Genomic DNA, 16,235 nt, shown 5'->3' with positions numbered 1-16,235 from the left:
AAATTACTTTTATTTGCCTGTATTCTAAATTACATGCAATGCAAAGTAGAACTGTAATATGTATTCTTCTCAGTCAGTGCTAAATGCAGTCCTCTTATGCAGCATCACTTTTCACATCAAAACAAAAGTAGAACTGTAATGTGGACTCAGTCAGTCACACTTATTTAACATGATCAAATAATTATTATAATATTTTTTACTTCACTTTGAAATATTATAGTGAAATATTTTGCAATGTTGTCGCATTTATCTTGTTGAAATCCTCCAACAGGCTCTTTTTTGTAAGTTGACTGGTTTGCACACCAATAATACAGTGCAATAATAGAATAGTAGAATAGATAGTGTAACTGAGGGGTACAATTCCCTGACTGTATTGTTAGATATGATATTTAATACCACTACCTCATGTACTTTAACTTCTGGCCACCCAGTACAAGATATAAGTATGATGAACACTTTCCCACCTGATGAAACGAATCCACACAAATGTACCAAATCGAAGGTTTAATACAGCAAAGGGTGTATACAACGATCACTTAATTACATTTATGATTTGAAATATGAAATATGCACTTTTATGGCAAATGAGTATTCGTAGGTAAATCAACATTGAATGTCCAATCTCTGGTTACGCAGGGAGCAAGTATACAACCTGGAATATTTAGGAAACGATAGCGATGGTACTTAAATGATTATAGCTGGATACACTAAGGGGGGGGGGGGGGGTCCCGCTGGTTGTAAGACTGTAGGAGGGGGGGGTTAGAGAAGCCGCTGGCGGTATCCCATCTGGCCGACGGTGTCTTGGGAGAATCCAAAGTCTTGGACACGGTGCCCACAGAACCTCGGACCGCAGACGAATACAGCTGGACCCTCTGTGGACGGTATCTGCCGGTCCACAACGGAGAGACGTGAGTCCTCTCCGGGGGGTAATTCCAACACTCCGCAGTGTTGGCCTTTATCCATGGAATAATCAAAGCACACAAAGCATAATCCAAGCCGTGGAAGGCTCGCCGTCGTCCGGGTAGAGTAATCCAATATACAGGTCCAGTCGCTCTTGGCCCGGAGCTCCTCGGATGCAATCACCACTAGGGGTCTGACCAGCCTGGTTAAGCATCCAGATAACGTCAGGAACGATGGGGGTACTGATAACTTTAGAACTCGAACGATGCACCATACATAAATAGACTATTATTAGCTTAATAGAATACGTCCAACTCGACGGTATAGTGCCAAACTATGACTATTCAACTATTAATCTACACGATATCTCAATGCCTATTCTGGGCCAAGTAGGCCTTACTACACCGCACGTGCGTCGTGGGGAGGCTTTGCGTCTGTCACTCTGTTGGAGGGTAAAGAACTGGACTAAAAGAAAGTTCTACTTTACTTGCGCCATATATATATGCGCTATGAACAAATAGTACCATTCGTATTTCGCCCGACATATTCCTGCGCGGAACCGGGACTTGCCACGACATGTTAGGCGGCACGATTGAACTTGGACCTAGGGGTATGGCAACCTGGCGCCAGGTTCTCGTCCAATGGTAGAATGAAACTATTATGGGCTGTTTAGTAGACTAAAGGGATATTCAATGCATATTGTACAAGGAATATACAGGGGATATCAAACGATATATAAATACAATTAAATATATATATATAAATAAATATACATATTCGGTTTAATCTGATCCTTCACAACAGATAGTAAAATTATGCAATAGAATGGCCAGAGTAAAATAGTGCTACAGTACAATCAACAGCGGGGTGTATTAGAAGGCTATGGTGAAGAGGTACGTTTTTAGCTTATTTCTGAAAATATTAAGAGATCTAGCTTCCCTAATGTCCATAGTGTGTTCCATAACTTTGGTGCATAGTTAGCAAAGGCTGCATCACTGATTTTCTTTAGACTGTGACTCGGAACCTTCAATAGTAGATGATCGCAATGTTTATACTTTGTATATAAGGAGGAGGACCTTGAAATCAATTCTAAATGTTACCGATGATTACTGATGTAAACAGGGGGATCCTGATGTAAACAAGATGAAAGTCCTTCTCTGGTTTGCATCCCCTTAACAATTGTATGTATAATTGTATGTAATTGTATGTATAACATCTGCCAATTTTTTTTATAGTTTTTGATTCGCAGCGGGATCCGGAAGCGCCACTGAACCGTGAGTCGAATCAGTGAATCGGTTCATTGCCGTGAGCGTGTATCGAATCGCTCACTCACTGAAATGATCCGTTGGGCACATCACTGACTGTTGCCTTTGACACACCTCTGATGTGGGAGATGAGGTCAAAGGACATGTCGTGACGCAGTTTGACAAGGGTGATAAATAGCTGATCTATGGGTGAGATTATGGTGCTCCTTGTCTTCTCTGTGTGCAAGAAAGAAAACAAGTGCTGAAGCACTGGCCAGGTAACACCTGTCATCATCTTGCATTTGGTGTCGTTGCTCTCCACAGATGAAGCGGTCAAGGAGCTTGACTCGACCTTGGTTCTCTGTTGGTCACCATCCTCCTTGGCTGCATCACTCTCCTTTTTTCACGCCGCTCATGGCGACTGATGTTTGTTGACGTAGATGGTGTAGACTGTGATGTTGAAGGGAATACAGATGGTATGTAGTCTGTTTGGTCATTGACCTTTGCTCCTGAATGAATGAATGAAAACGTTATTAACAGATTGCAGAATGGGTACAATACAGTACGGCTCAATACACACAATTGTTAAGGGGATGCAGACCAGAGAAAGACTTTCGTCTTGTTTACATCAGGGTCCCCCATGCGAGTTCTCTCTCTCTCTCTTGGATCAAATAACAAACTCAGCAAGGCCAACGGCTTCTCTGTTACAGTGGGTGACAATATTGTCACAAGGAAAGATGAAATTACCTACCTGGGTTCCATCCTAGAGGCAAATCTTTCCTGTGACAAAATGGCAACCAATGTAATAAAAAAAAGTCAACCAACGAACAAGATTCTTGTACCGGATCTCCTCTCTGGTAAACAAGAATACCCTGAAGACTCTGGCAGGAGCACTCATTCAAGGGTACTACGACTATGCTTGCACCTCATGGTACCAAAGCACCTCAAAAGCGCTAAAAACTAAATTACAAACATCACAAAACAAACTGGTCAGACTACTGCTTGACCTTACTCCTAGAACCCACCTCACCCCTGCCCACTTTGACTACCTAGGATGGCTTAGAGTAGACGACAGAGTACAGCAACTTGCAATGGGCCTGGTCTACAAGATACTGTACACTACACCACTAAGATACCCATGTACATGTCGAAATACTTCCCAAAGGTCAGTGAATACCACGACCACAACACCAGAGGGAGTTCCACAAATCATGTTCAATCCAGATTCGGCTCAAACAAGGGACTAAACACGTTTCGCAATTATTAAAATGATAATACTTTTATTAATATTAATTAGGCTACTGCTGGCCATTCATCAAGCGAGACATTGCTGATTGTTTATGTATTTTATAAGACAAGACTACAGCAGCCGTGTATCTTGGATGTAATGATTGATTGATTGATTGATTGATTGATTGAAAGAAAATTAACAGATTGCAGAATGGGTACAATACAGTACAGCTCAATAAACACAATTGTTAAAGGGATGCAGACCAGAGAAAGACTTTCGTCTTGTTTACATCAGGGTCCCCCATTTTCAATTCATCATAACATGACATACATGACATACAGATACAGTACTGCTACATCTATACATTTATGACATACCAGATTTACAAATACAGTACTGTTTGTGATACAAGAATCTAAAAAAGAGAGTATATGATAACGTTAGCACACTGTCGATGGCTCATTGATTTAACTGTAGCTACTGTACAGTAGAAAGCCAAGTTACTATGGGGGACCCTGATGTAAACAAGACGAAAGTCTTTCTCTGGTCTGCATCCCCTTAACAATTGTGTATATTGAGCTGTACTGTATTGTACCCATTCTGCAATCTGTTAAATAAAGTTTTCATTCATTCGTTCATTCACTTACCGATCTTTGTGCACCTTCTTAGTTCAAGTGTCGAACGAAGTTGGACGTTGCATGATTGAATCTCCATCTGTGATCCTCGAACCGCACGTTTTGCATACTGCGATTAGTTTTTTGTTTATCACCGCATAGTTTTTATAACGAAACGCAACAATCCTGGGTAGCATTTTACATTTTGCCGTTCGGAATGAGTGAACTCAGCTCTAACATTACTTCCTGACTATGCATCGCTCGTGCTATCGCGCAACGTGATTGGTTGTTTCAAAGTGCCCTACTGTAAAATATGCCCTACTTTGTTTACTTGTTTATTGCACAATGTCGCTCTATTGGTTGGATTCTTATTATATATTATTACTATTGTATTATGCACATCGTTGCGGGCAATTTCATTTTATAAATAAAAAAAATATATATATATATTAGACCCGGTGGGATCCAAACCCGGGGCGTCGGCTTGAAAGGAATGGGCATTAACCACTAGACCACGGTACTAGACAAAAAATATCCATTATATATCCCTTATATGAACCTCCACTAGCAATCGACAGGTTTTAACTGGTTAATTATTTTATTCAGCAACATTGCTTTAGACATATGGTATGGTATTTATTTTAGACAACAAAACATATACAGATCGTTATACAGTATACTGTGTAGGACGTTGTAGCGTCCGTCTAATGACTTTGCGCCTCCTGGCGGCATAAAATAGAACAGCAGCCTGGGTTCCTAATTCATTTCCACGACGTGATATAACCGTGCGCACGTCGCGGCAAAGCGCCCAGGAAAACTAAAAGCTTCATCTGTATATTGTTTTTTTATCGCGTCGTTGCCGTTTCAGAGCAGTTAGAAAAGCCCCCGTTTTGATATAAAAAACAGCTCATTCTGGAGCATTCTATGAAAATCGTCTTTTAGTGGAATATTCCACAACGTTGATATTCGTCAGCCTTTTTATGAATCGTTTTCAAATAAACGCTAGATGATCAATATTATACGTGCACGCACGCACATTACGGCCGCGCGCGGATAATCGCCTCGTTGATTTCCTCTCGGACTTTTACAGTGAGACCGAAAGAAGACATTTCACAAAGCAGCTTATAACTTCATCAAACTTACTCTGATTATCCTACCACTGATAACATAGAGTCCTTACCTGACATCAGATGGTATCCAACTGGTATATTCCAATTCCTGATCACCATTCGAAAAAATCGATACGTGTATGGATCCAACGCGACACAGTGGATCTCCATGATCCGCGGGGATCTGAGGCTCCAGAATGAACTCTAGTAACCCCGGCTGGATCAGTGAACTGGAAAATGTGGAGTACCGGATTTTTTTCCCCATTCATTTTCATTGAGTCCATTCCAAAATCACTTATGTCATCTGGGAGACGACCGGGGGGCGCTTTTTTCCACAGTGATCACCGGCGCAGCTCGGCAATACTCGGGTAGGCTCGGGTGATGCAATAATTTTTCAGATCGCAAAAAAAAAAAAAAAAAATCCGAGAAATCTCGTGAGTGGCTAGCAACCACCTATAAAAAAACACGAGAAATCTCGTGAGTGGCACTGAAAGAGTTAAGTTCTACATTACTGTGACAAGATGGGGTTAGGTGAGGATGTTGTCCCCACAGACTGTGTAGGACCGATTGTTGACAGATGTCTGTGGGAAGGGGGGGGTTGTGTTTGTCTGAACTGAGCAAGATTCTAAGGCCACCGTCACAACAGGGAGATAACGGGCTAAGCAGGTCGGGATAGCACAACCTAGAATGTGGAAGTCAGGTCACCAAGACCTATAGTCAAGGTTGAGGATGGGGGGAGTGAAGAAGCCCATAATCTTTGTCATCTGACGTAATATTGAATGATTCTGGAGAAGACACGCCTGTTAACACTATGGCGTCCGGAGCCCCGCAGCGATTTAGGCCTCAGAGGACAGAGGATTGTAAACAAACCGATGTACTTTCTAAGAGCTTTATATATCATTTATAGTATTGCTATCTGTCCATTCTCATTGTCACTTGAGTGCATAAACCGTGCCTTCATAATGGCTTAAAGAAAATAAAAATCCATCGGTTGGTTGTCATTTTATAGCGTCGTGAATATAAGGTATATCGCGCTTTTCGTCTAGGCTTTTCTGCAGGAGGCTGCAAAAAAGGCTAAACGTTGGCGCCGTTATATCAAACGCCATTTCTGCTGTATATATACGAATGAAATAAAACAAACTGCGTAGCATCCGGACTATTACAGAGCATCTATGGATGAAATGGGGGCGGCGGGGAACACCGATCAGTATTATTGATTAGCAATAGAGTGTGCGTTCCGGTAGCAAATGTCAGTAGTCTATCACGTTAGGTTATAAAACAATGTCCAATCCAGCTGTAATCTGGGGTAATATTATCCTACTGTCAGGCCATGTGATCGCCGGCAGCATTTCCTCACCAGTCATCGGATTCTGGTAGATCGATATGCACATCGGCACATTGGCACGCTGAAAAAAACGTTCTGCAAGCTGATCCAAGATGGAGGGGCTTCGTTTGGAATCAAGGATCTATGATCCGCCCACAGGACTGTAAAAGCATTTATTTTTTTAAATCCCATCAATGATACTGCAGTGGAGCGATGGCGCCCCTAAGCGGATCTGGCCGGTACTGCATGTTTCGAAAATCAAATATGTGGAAAGATCCTGCTAGTGGATCGGGTACTTAATAAGCGTTATAAAATATGGAATAAAACAATAACAACTTGCCACGAGTATATACGTGGCTCTGGTCCACAACGCATGGAATCGAAACACGTATATACTCGTGTCTGGTCCTTAAAGTGTTAAACGTGTCATCCTGGTCATTTGATCAGACTGGTCCTTTTTGTCTCTATAAATATCAAAGGTATTGTGAAACGTCAGACACATTTCTATCTGGGAGCCGCGCTGTAACCAAAAACATCCTTTTCTCTATGTGACTCACTATTACTTGAATAAAGTAACCCTTAACACATTCGGGGCCATTCGGATCCGTCTAATCCCACTCTATAAGGCCAGCATATCATAATAAGGTTTCATTGTGCGTGAGGCTGTTTGTAGAGCTAAATCTATACTTTATAGTATTGCTATCTGTCCATTCTCATTGTCAATTGACACTATAAACCGTCCCTTCAAAATGGCTTAAAGAAATAATTTTTTCATCAATACGTTCCCATTTTATAGCGTCTTGAATATAAGCGTTATATGGGATTGGTCTAGTATATTTCCTGCAAAACGAGATACAGGCTGCTAAGCTAATAACGTTAGAGCTAGAGCTAAAAAATCAAAATGCATTTGATCGATATCATGTTCCACCATGAATGCATGAAAGGGGGGGGGGGGCGGGGGACGTTGTTTCTGATTATTGATTACCAATAACGGCAGTAGCCTCATACGCTGATCGGCTGGTTGGCTAACAAAGCAAGGCCTGATCAGCGTGTAATTTACGTGAAAAAGTTCTTACCGTGGTCCGGTTGGACTGCAAAAAGGATTTCCCAGTTATCGATCGCCAACTGGTAGATCCATATGTCCATTGGCTGATGATATATTCCTTTACTGCACACTGAATTCAGCTCCCAAAACGTATTCCATGCTACATGCTACACGCATAGATTCAGCTTAACAGGAAAGTCCATTCAACATCAAAAAAAATATATATACCGTTCTGCCACAGGGAACACTGCATTATCGAGACAGCGCCCCTGCGAGGATCTGGCCGGTAATGCACTTTTCCGAATTCCAAGAGTAGGGTAAATCTGCAGTTCCGCTCTGTGACATTGAGTAGGTTATTAATATGGAATAAAAGCCAAAACAACCTTGCCACGGACATGTCCGTGGTTGGCCGCAAATCGGTTAATCAATCAAAGTCCAGACTCCTCTCCACTTTCCTTAAAGGAAAACGCCAACATTTTGGGAAATTAGCTTATTTGCCATCTTCCCTGGAGTTAGACAAGAAGATGCATACCCTTTTCTTCTCTGTGCGTGCATTAGGCTTAGGGAACAGCCGCTCCGTTAGCGTAGTCATGCTTCATCACTGGAAGTGGGTCAGACCTGTACCCTGATGTTCCCTACTGTTAGATCCTGATCAAACTGGCCAGTATCACGTCTTCATCTGTCTGGCTCTCCATCCAATTCCTCTGCGTTGTGTCATTTTAATGGTCCTGACGTCTCCAACACTGGCTGATAAGATCCTTATCTCTCCCCGTTAGTACAATCCGCAAATACACTCCAAATACAACTCCAAAACGTTCCTGTAAACATGTTGTGACCTGTGTATTTACCACATGGAGAAATAAAAAAATTATTGAATTCGACAATTACGTTTTCTAAGCAAATATACTCTGAATTTTTTTTTGCCAAACCACTCCTCTCGGGGTGCAGTCAGTGATTTCACGCAACGCAGTGATACTTACTAACGTGACGCCGTGTTTGTTTACATTCTCATTCCATTCAAAGGATCCAAACCGATTGAAGTTTATGGATACCATGACTTAAAATCCTCTTACCTTGACGATTAAAAGCCTCACCAATTTAGAAAACAGTATTCCCATGGCTGGTGTTGATATGCTGCTACTGTAGCTAACGAAAACCAACAACCGGACACTCAAGCAGATAACGAGGGTAATAACTTCCGGTCGGGGGGTTCCAAAATAAAAGAGCGACGTCTATAGCAGCGGAATACGTTTATTTTGTACATTATCTAACGTTAACACGAACCTAAACTAACTTTAGGTTAGTTGTAACGTTAGTTTAGGTTTGTGTTAACGTTAGATAATGTACAAAGTGGTTTGGCAAAAAATTGTTCCGAGTATATTTGCTTAGAAAACGTAATTGTCGAATTCAATTATTTTTTATTTCTCCACGTGGTAAATACACAGGTCACAACATGTTTACAGGAACGTTTTGGAGTTGTATTTGGAGTGTATTTCGTGACTGTCCGACACATGTGTAGCCAATCAACCGCTTCTTTTCACCTGGCAGCGCGGACTCTCACTGAGAGGGTGTAACGTGTGGAAGGATCACACTACCCCCCTTAGATCCTTTCCTCGCTGAGCAGGCGCCCCGACCGAACTGTAGGAGTCGCTGTTTACAACGACCAGGACCCACCCACCAGCTTTCCCACCCTAACACTGCCAATTGTGTTAGTATGAACGATCAGCCAAGCTGGTAGCAATGCCGAGAGCTGGGCTCGAACCCAGCATCTCCTGCACTAGTGGCGAGCGCCTTGCCCACTGCGCCACTTAGCCGCCCTGAAACGTGTTTTTCTAACGATCACAGTTCTGTGTTTCACCGGATGAAAAACATGCTCGGCAAATGTGATCATAGTTTTGAGTTAAAACGACCCCCCCCCCCTTGATGGTTTTGTGATGGTATATATAATTATACATATCATATACCTTTTGATTTGGGAGTATTCAGGGTTTCAGGGGATCAGCCAGAACGGTTTGGGCTTATTGCACATTACGCGTTTTATCTTGCGATCTATGAAAAAAAAACGTATCTTGGAAATGCGCGATGTTTAGCGTGTAATAAACTACAAACTATGGAAACAAACTATTATACCCATGCTGGACTACAGTAATGTTTGTCAAAATGAGCCACACCGTGTCTCTACAGCTATAATACAGAACACATACACAGCTTCGCAAACATAGTGCAACGACCACGGAAACTACTAGAAGGCTGGCATTCTAAGGGTAAGGATAAGCAATATGCGTGGCAATCAAAGTGTTAACATCCCATCCACTACAAAGTGTTTCACAGTTTCTACATGGTCTTAAGGACATTTAATAAACTAGTGTGTATGCCCATTCAGAATGGGCTGATTGCTTGGCCCCCGGGAGTGCTTTTTGCAGAGTTGGGGAGATCCACGGTATGGCTGCTTGCAGCGTTCTCAAGAAGCGTTCATCGCATCAACTTCACACTCAACATTGCACTCCCTTGGGTCCTCAGCAATACAACCACAGAGCATGAAGTCGATTGGATGAATGGTTCTCGAGATATGCGAAGGGCAACAAGACATGCATGCACACAGATAGACAGACATACAGACCGAGATTCCTCCCTTTATAGTTGGATGCTAGTTTATAATCCTCTCTCTCTTCCCAGTCATCGTAATGTGATGATGCGACTGAACCTCCAGCTAACCATGGGAACTTTCTCCCTGTCCTTATTTGGTCTGATGGGCGTCGCCTTCGGAATGAACCTGGCGTCCACATTTGAGGAGGTGAGTCCATTTCCTGTCTGATGTCTAGCAGGACAATTTTTAAATGGAAATGTATGGTTGAAACATGCACACGTTCTAACGCACACACACTAATAAGCATTGGAGGCTTTTAACCAGGGCCGGACTGGGGAAATCATTCAGGCCAGGAAATATAGTGCAAAATATAGCCCCAGTCAGGCCACTTTTTAAGCAGGGGGTCTGGGGGTCCCCCACCAGGACATTTCTTGTTACAAAGACTTCATTTCCTGCATTCTGGTGCAGGCATTTTTTTTTATTTGTACCCTTTAAATGCCAGTGTTTGTGATGGCATCACAAATTATTGTTAAAAAACAACAACACTGATTTTGATGGATTTTCTGTTTTTTTGTAATGTCAGATTGAAAATAATACAATCTTTTATTCAACTTCAGCCCTGATCATAACACCACATATTCATTTTATAATTCTAACCCTTTAAATGCCAGTGTGTGTGATGGCATATATTTGCAATATATCAAATGCAAAGTAGATTTTTCTGGGGGGGATTATTACAGGCTAGCATGTGTCAATGATTAGCAACAACAGTTTTTTGTAAGGGTCCCGCCTCCACCAATCACATGCGGCTCCTTTTGTGTGTGTGTGTGTGAGAGCAAGAGAGAGAGAGAGAGAGATAGTTCTCAAACTTGTGTGAGTTGCAGTGATCTCCTGGTTATTCCCCACCTAGGTTATCTAACTATTGCGCTGCTGCAACTAGAAACACTGTCCTGGCCTGCTTCTAAGTTCAGTGGCCTGACTGCAATATTTATTTTTATTAATTTTTTTTAATCATCTGGCGACCCCTCCGCGGCGGCTCGCGACCCTCCTGTGGGTCGCGACCCCGACTTTGGGTTAACCCCTGCACTAGATGTGACTGTAAATGAGAGAAACCTCAGTTGCCTTTTGAGTTTAAATAAAGGTTTGAAATTAAAATTAGATATTAATGTCTACATGTATGTGTGTCTCAGAGGGAGATGGTGAAATGTGTGTGTCTTTTCAGGACCCTCGTGCATTCTGGCTGGTGACGGGTTTCATGTTCCTCGGTAGTGGTCTGATATGGAGACGCCTCCTATCATTCCTGGGACGCCACCTAGAGCCTTCTATACCCCCTCAGGTAACATATACACCTGGAGCTGCTATACCCCCTCAGGTAACATATACACCTGGAGCCTTCTATACCCCCTCAGGTAACACACACACACACACACACCTAGAGCCTGCTATACCCCCTCAGGTAACACACACACACACACACCTAGAGCTGCTATACCCCCTCAGGTAACACACACACCTAGAGCTGCTATACCCCCTCAGGTAACACACACACCTAGAGCTGCTATACCCCCTCAGGTAACACACACACCTAGAGCTGCTATACCCCCTCAGGTAACACACACACCTAGAGCTGCTATACCCCCTCAGGTAACACACACACCTAGAGCTGCTATACCCCCTCAGGTAACACACACACCTGGAGCTGCTATACCCCCTCAGGTAACACACACACCTAGAGCCTTCTATACCCCCTCAGGTAACACACACACCTAGAGCTGCTATACCCCCTCAGGTAACACACACACCTAGAGCTGCTATACCCCCTCAGGTAACACACACACCTAGAGCTGCTATACCCCCTCAGGTAACACACACACCTAGAGCCTTCTATACCCCCTCAGGTAACACACACACCTAGAGCTGCTATACCCCCTCAGGTAACACACACCTAGAGCCTTCTATACCCCCTCAGGTAACACACACACCTAGAGCTGCTATACCCCCTCAGGTAACACACACACACCTAGAGCTGCTATACCCCCTCAGGTAACACACACACCTGGAGCTGCTATACCCCCTCAGGTAACATATAGACCTAGAGCTGCTATACCCCCTCAGGTAACACACACCTAGAGCTGCTATACCCCCTCAGGTAACACACACACCTGGAGCTGCTATACCCCCTCAGGTAACACACACACCTAGAGCTGCTATACCCCCTCAGGTAACACACACACCTAGAGCTGCTATACCCCCTCAGGTAACATACACACCTAGAGCTGCTATACCCCCTCAGGTAACACACACACCTAGAGCTGCTATACCCCCTCAGGTAACACACACCTGGAGCTGCTATACCCCCTCAGGTAACACACACACCTGGAGCTGCTATACCCCCTCAGGTAACACACACCTAGAGCCTTCTATACCCCCTCAGGTAACACACACACCTGGAGCTGCTATACCCCCTCAGGTAACACACACACCTAGAGCTGCTATACCCCCTCAGGTAACACACACACCTATCAGATCAAGTCAAGTCAAGAGTTTTATTTGTCACGGCATACAAGTATACAATGAAATGCGGGTGGTCTTGCCCCGCAACGATGTGCATAATACAATAGTAATATAACATATAATAGAATCCAATAGAACGACATTGTGCAATAAAACAAGTAAACAGAGTAGGGCATATCGGTATATTATGTACATACGTTATTTACAGAGCATGGTAGGACATGCTAGGTCCTATGGTAGTCCAGATGAGTGCTGATAAGAACTGTGTTTCCTGTAGATCCCTCCAGTGTGGAAGAGAAGTCTGAAGTCACCTGAGATGAAGACTGGAGTCAGATGATGAAAATAATCTACCCTGGGAACACTTATTTTACCATCAAGGACCTCCTGGACACGGCACAGCTTTAGCCCAGCTGTTTGACGTTTTTTTTTTTTTTTTTTGAAGACCTGGCTGCACTCTGAGAGCACTTACTTTACTTTACTTTTACTTGTATTGTCACTCTGGACCCCCTGTTTGTTCTGCAGCTGCAGAACTACTTATTTTACTACATTGGGGGAGTCCTGGCTTCTTAACAGTTAGGCAATGCCCCTTTTAACACCTCGGACTCAGGTGCACTCTGAGAGCACATGTTTTGCAAAACTGTCAATCCTGATTTCAAGACAGAAAACCTTGCTTCCTTGGCATGTCACGTGACACAAATCAAGCTCTCCTTCTCAAAGACACACTCAACTGCTCACTGCTAAAATATAATATGAAAATATGTGTTTGTCTCTAAAGAATGCCGTTGGCATTTGAAAGATAATGTTCTAAGTGGTGTTCATGTATTTGTTGTCATGGGTGTATTCTTATTGTAAAAATGTGTAAAGACATACAGTATACCTCAAACACAAGTTAAAGATGAGTGAATCAACCGTGTTGTTGTTGCCTCTTCTCTAGAACTAAGAATTGTTCGCTGTATGTATCAATGTCCTCCACCAACATTCTAAAGATCATCTGGTATAGAGTCATCACTTAGTAATGGGCATAGAGCTGTGGAGCTAAAGTGGCTGTGAGTGAAAATTACAAGTAATGTTGTGTCACAATAATCCGTTATTTAATTAAGAGCTTCATAATACTTCAAAACTTTGAAGTTGATTTAACTTTTTCAGAGTTTCTTCTCTAGTGGCGCTTTTCCACTGCATGGTACCTACTCGACTTGACTCTACTCTACTTGGCCTTTTTGGTTTTCCATTGCCGAAATTTGTGGATGGTACCTGGTACCGGGTACTTTGTTTTAGTACCTTTTTTTAGTACCTGCTTTGTCGAGGTTCCAAGCGGGTGGAACGGGTACCAAAAAAGTTACCTGAAACACTGATTGGTCAGAAGAGACAATCATCACTACGTCATCATTGCGCTACACGGGGGCGTCCTGCACAAAAACACAAACCCGCCATCTTTCTTTAAATAGCCTCGTGACTACTAAACATTAGCTTTTAATTATTTGTTTGCAGCGAGAACAAAGTGCAATCAACTAAAAAAGATACATTCACATCATAATCATAATCAACTTTATTTATATAGCACATTTACAACAGTTGTGACTGTACCAAAGTGCTTCACAGATAAAAACATAGAGCAAAGACAAAATACATATACAATACATATACTAAATATAAAAGTGCAAACGGTGCAAATACAAATAAGTGCAGGGGTTCAGATAGAAATAAAAACAAAAGAAGAATAAAAGAAAGAAAAGTGCAGCAGATTACAAAAATAAGGCATAAAAGGACTCAAAGTAATGACCTAGGAGGCAGGCTCAGCTCTGGTCAAAGGCCAGGGAGAATGGATGAGTCTTTAGCCGGGACTTAAAGACATTGAGAGTCTGGGCTGACCTGACGTGGAAGGGCTATTCCACAGTTTAGGAGCGGCTATGGAAAAGGCTCTGTCCCCTCTGGTTTTGAGCCTAGACCTGGGCACATGTAGCAACAGTTGGTCGGCTGACCTTAGGGCTCTGGATGGGGTGTGGAGATGCAGGAGGTCAGGTACCTTGGAGCCAGACCATTTAGGGATGTAAAAACAATTCAAAGTCATTTAAAATCAATGCGGTGACGGGGAACCAGTGGAGTGAGTAAAATAGTTTTGTGCTGGTGAGGAGTCGGGCAGCCGCATTTTGGACGAGCTGTAGGCGGCGGTGTGATGCCTGATCAATGCCAGTACAGAGAGCGTTGCAGTGATCCAGCCGAGTTGTGATGAGGGATGTGGATCACTCTCTCCAGGTCGCTCTGGGAGAGATATGCCTTGGTCTTTGCTAGGGTTCTGAGGTGGGAAAAAAAACTGTTCCTAACCACTGAGCTGACCTGTTTGGTGAATTTAAAGGCACTATCAAAAATCACTCCAAGGTTTCTAACGGGACCGGATGTTAGAGCCCAGAGGACCTAGAGCATTGGCAAACAGGACTGGAGATGTATAGCCAAAAATTATGATCTCGGTCTTGCTCTCATTTAAGTTGAGGAAATTCACACTCATCCATGCTTTCAGTGTATTCTGCCTCATTTATTGATGAAACAAAACCAACAGCAACACAATTTACCACAAAGAACAATGAGGCCTACAGCTACACCTACAATGAAAATTCAAGCCTTTTTACTTATTATTATTATTATTATTATTATTATTATTATTATTATTATTATTATTATTATTATTATTATTATTATTATCTTTATTTTTTAGTTTTTTGCTTGGTGTTTTTTTTTCTATTATTTCATTTTTTATTTATTTGCTATTATTATTGTTGTTGTTATTTTTATTGTATGTGGGGACGAGTAGGGATGGATATTAGATGTATACCAGTCCAGGATCTATACTGGTGCTCACCCTTTTGTTTGTGTTTTTGTCTCTTGTTTTTTGTATGGGTGATGGGTAAAAAAATTTATAAAAAAAAGTGTCAAGATTTAAAATATGCGTATGTACATTTGTGTGTGTATGTAAGTATGGATATGTGCAGTTATGTATGTGTATGTGGGTACACATACTATACCTAAATGTAAAATGACTTTCTTTGACACAATAAAGTATAAAAAAAATATATATATCACACATTTTTGTTAGCTTATTAATGTGACTGGGATTTCCCATTATAACTGTTAGCATTGCGGCTAGCATACATTAGCTAATAAGGCACTGGTTTCATAGCTAGCTTTGATGTGTGTGTGTGTCGCGTTGAAGGACGTCACGGCGCCCTATAGACCGCTGCACTTCTGTGTGGCATTGAGCTAATGGGGGAGAGAGCGGGGGGAGAAAATGAATGAATGTGGATGAGAGCCTTGAGTGGTTGTAGCTAGCTACGGCTGTAGACATGGGGGTGCTGATCATGGAGACATGATCCAATAAACCTTTATACGCCTGAGTCTCCTGAACACGGAGAGACCAATCCCAAGTCGATCAGCACTTTCTCTGCCGAACTATAGTCACTTTTCCGCACCTACTCCCCAAACTCCATGCGCAGATTGCCCACGGAGTCTCTGGATTGTCCAGAGATCTAGGTTTATCAATCTGGACGGGGAAGGGTAACCAAAAATGTAAACAATAGTGGATGTGTGCTGAACCAACACTGCACCGTTGGTCCGACAAAATACACCGGCGGAAGCTCAGTGTGGAAAAGCTCTGTGTGCCAAAAAGCGGCGTTCC

General features: G+C 42.6%; 1 protein-coding gene across 2 annotated transcripts in view; it reads left to right on the top strand.

Annotated features, from left to right (window-relative positions):
- Positions 1–15,522, top strand: part of mrs2 (magnesium transporter MRS2) — a 46,318-nt gene extending 30,796 nt beyond the window's left edge. For both annotated transcript variants that reach the window (XM_084336059.1, XM_084336058.1), the window contains exons 10-12: positions 10,144–10,261; positions 11,277–11,390; positions 12,846–15,522. In XM_084336059.1, coding sequence (XP_084192185.1) covers positions 10,144–10,261; positions 11,277–11,390; positions 12,846–12,905 — 292 coding nt within the window. In that variant the 3' untranslated portion in view covers positions 12,906–15,522. The remainder of the gene's footprint in view (positions 1–10,143; positions 10,262–11,276; positions 11,391–12,845) is intronic.
- The last annotated feature ends 713 nt before the right edge of the window (positions 15,523–16,235 follow it).

This window comes from Notolepis coatsorum (genome assembly GCF_963971535.1).
Source record: "Notolepis coatsorum genome assembly, chromosome: 19".
Lineage (NCBI taxonomy): Eukaryota > Metazoa > Chordata > Actinopteri > Aulopiformes > Paralepididae > Notolepis > Notolepis coatsorum.
The sequence above is the reverse complement of the archived record's forward strand: the minus strand, read 5'-3'. Positions and strand labels throughout refer to the sequence as shown.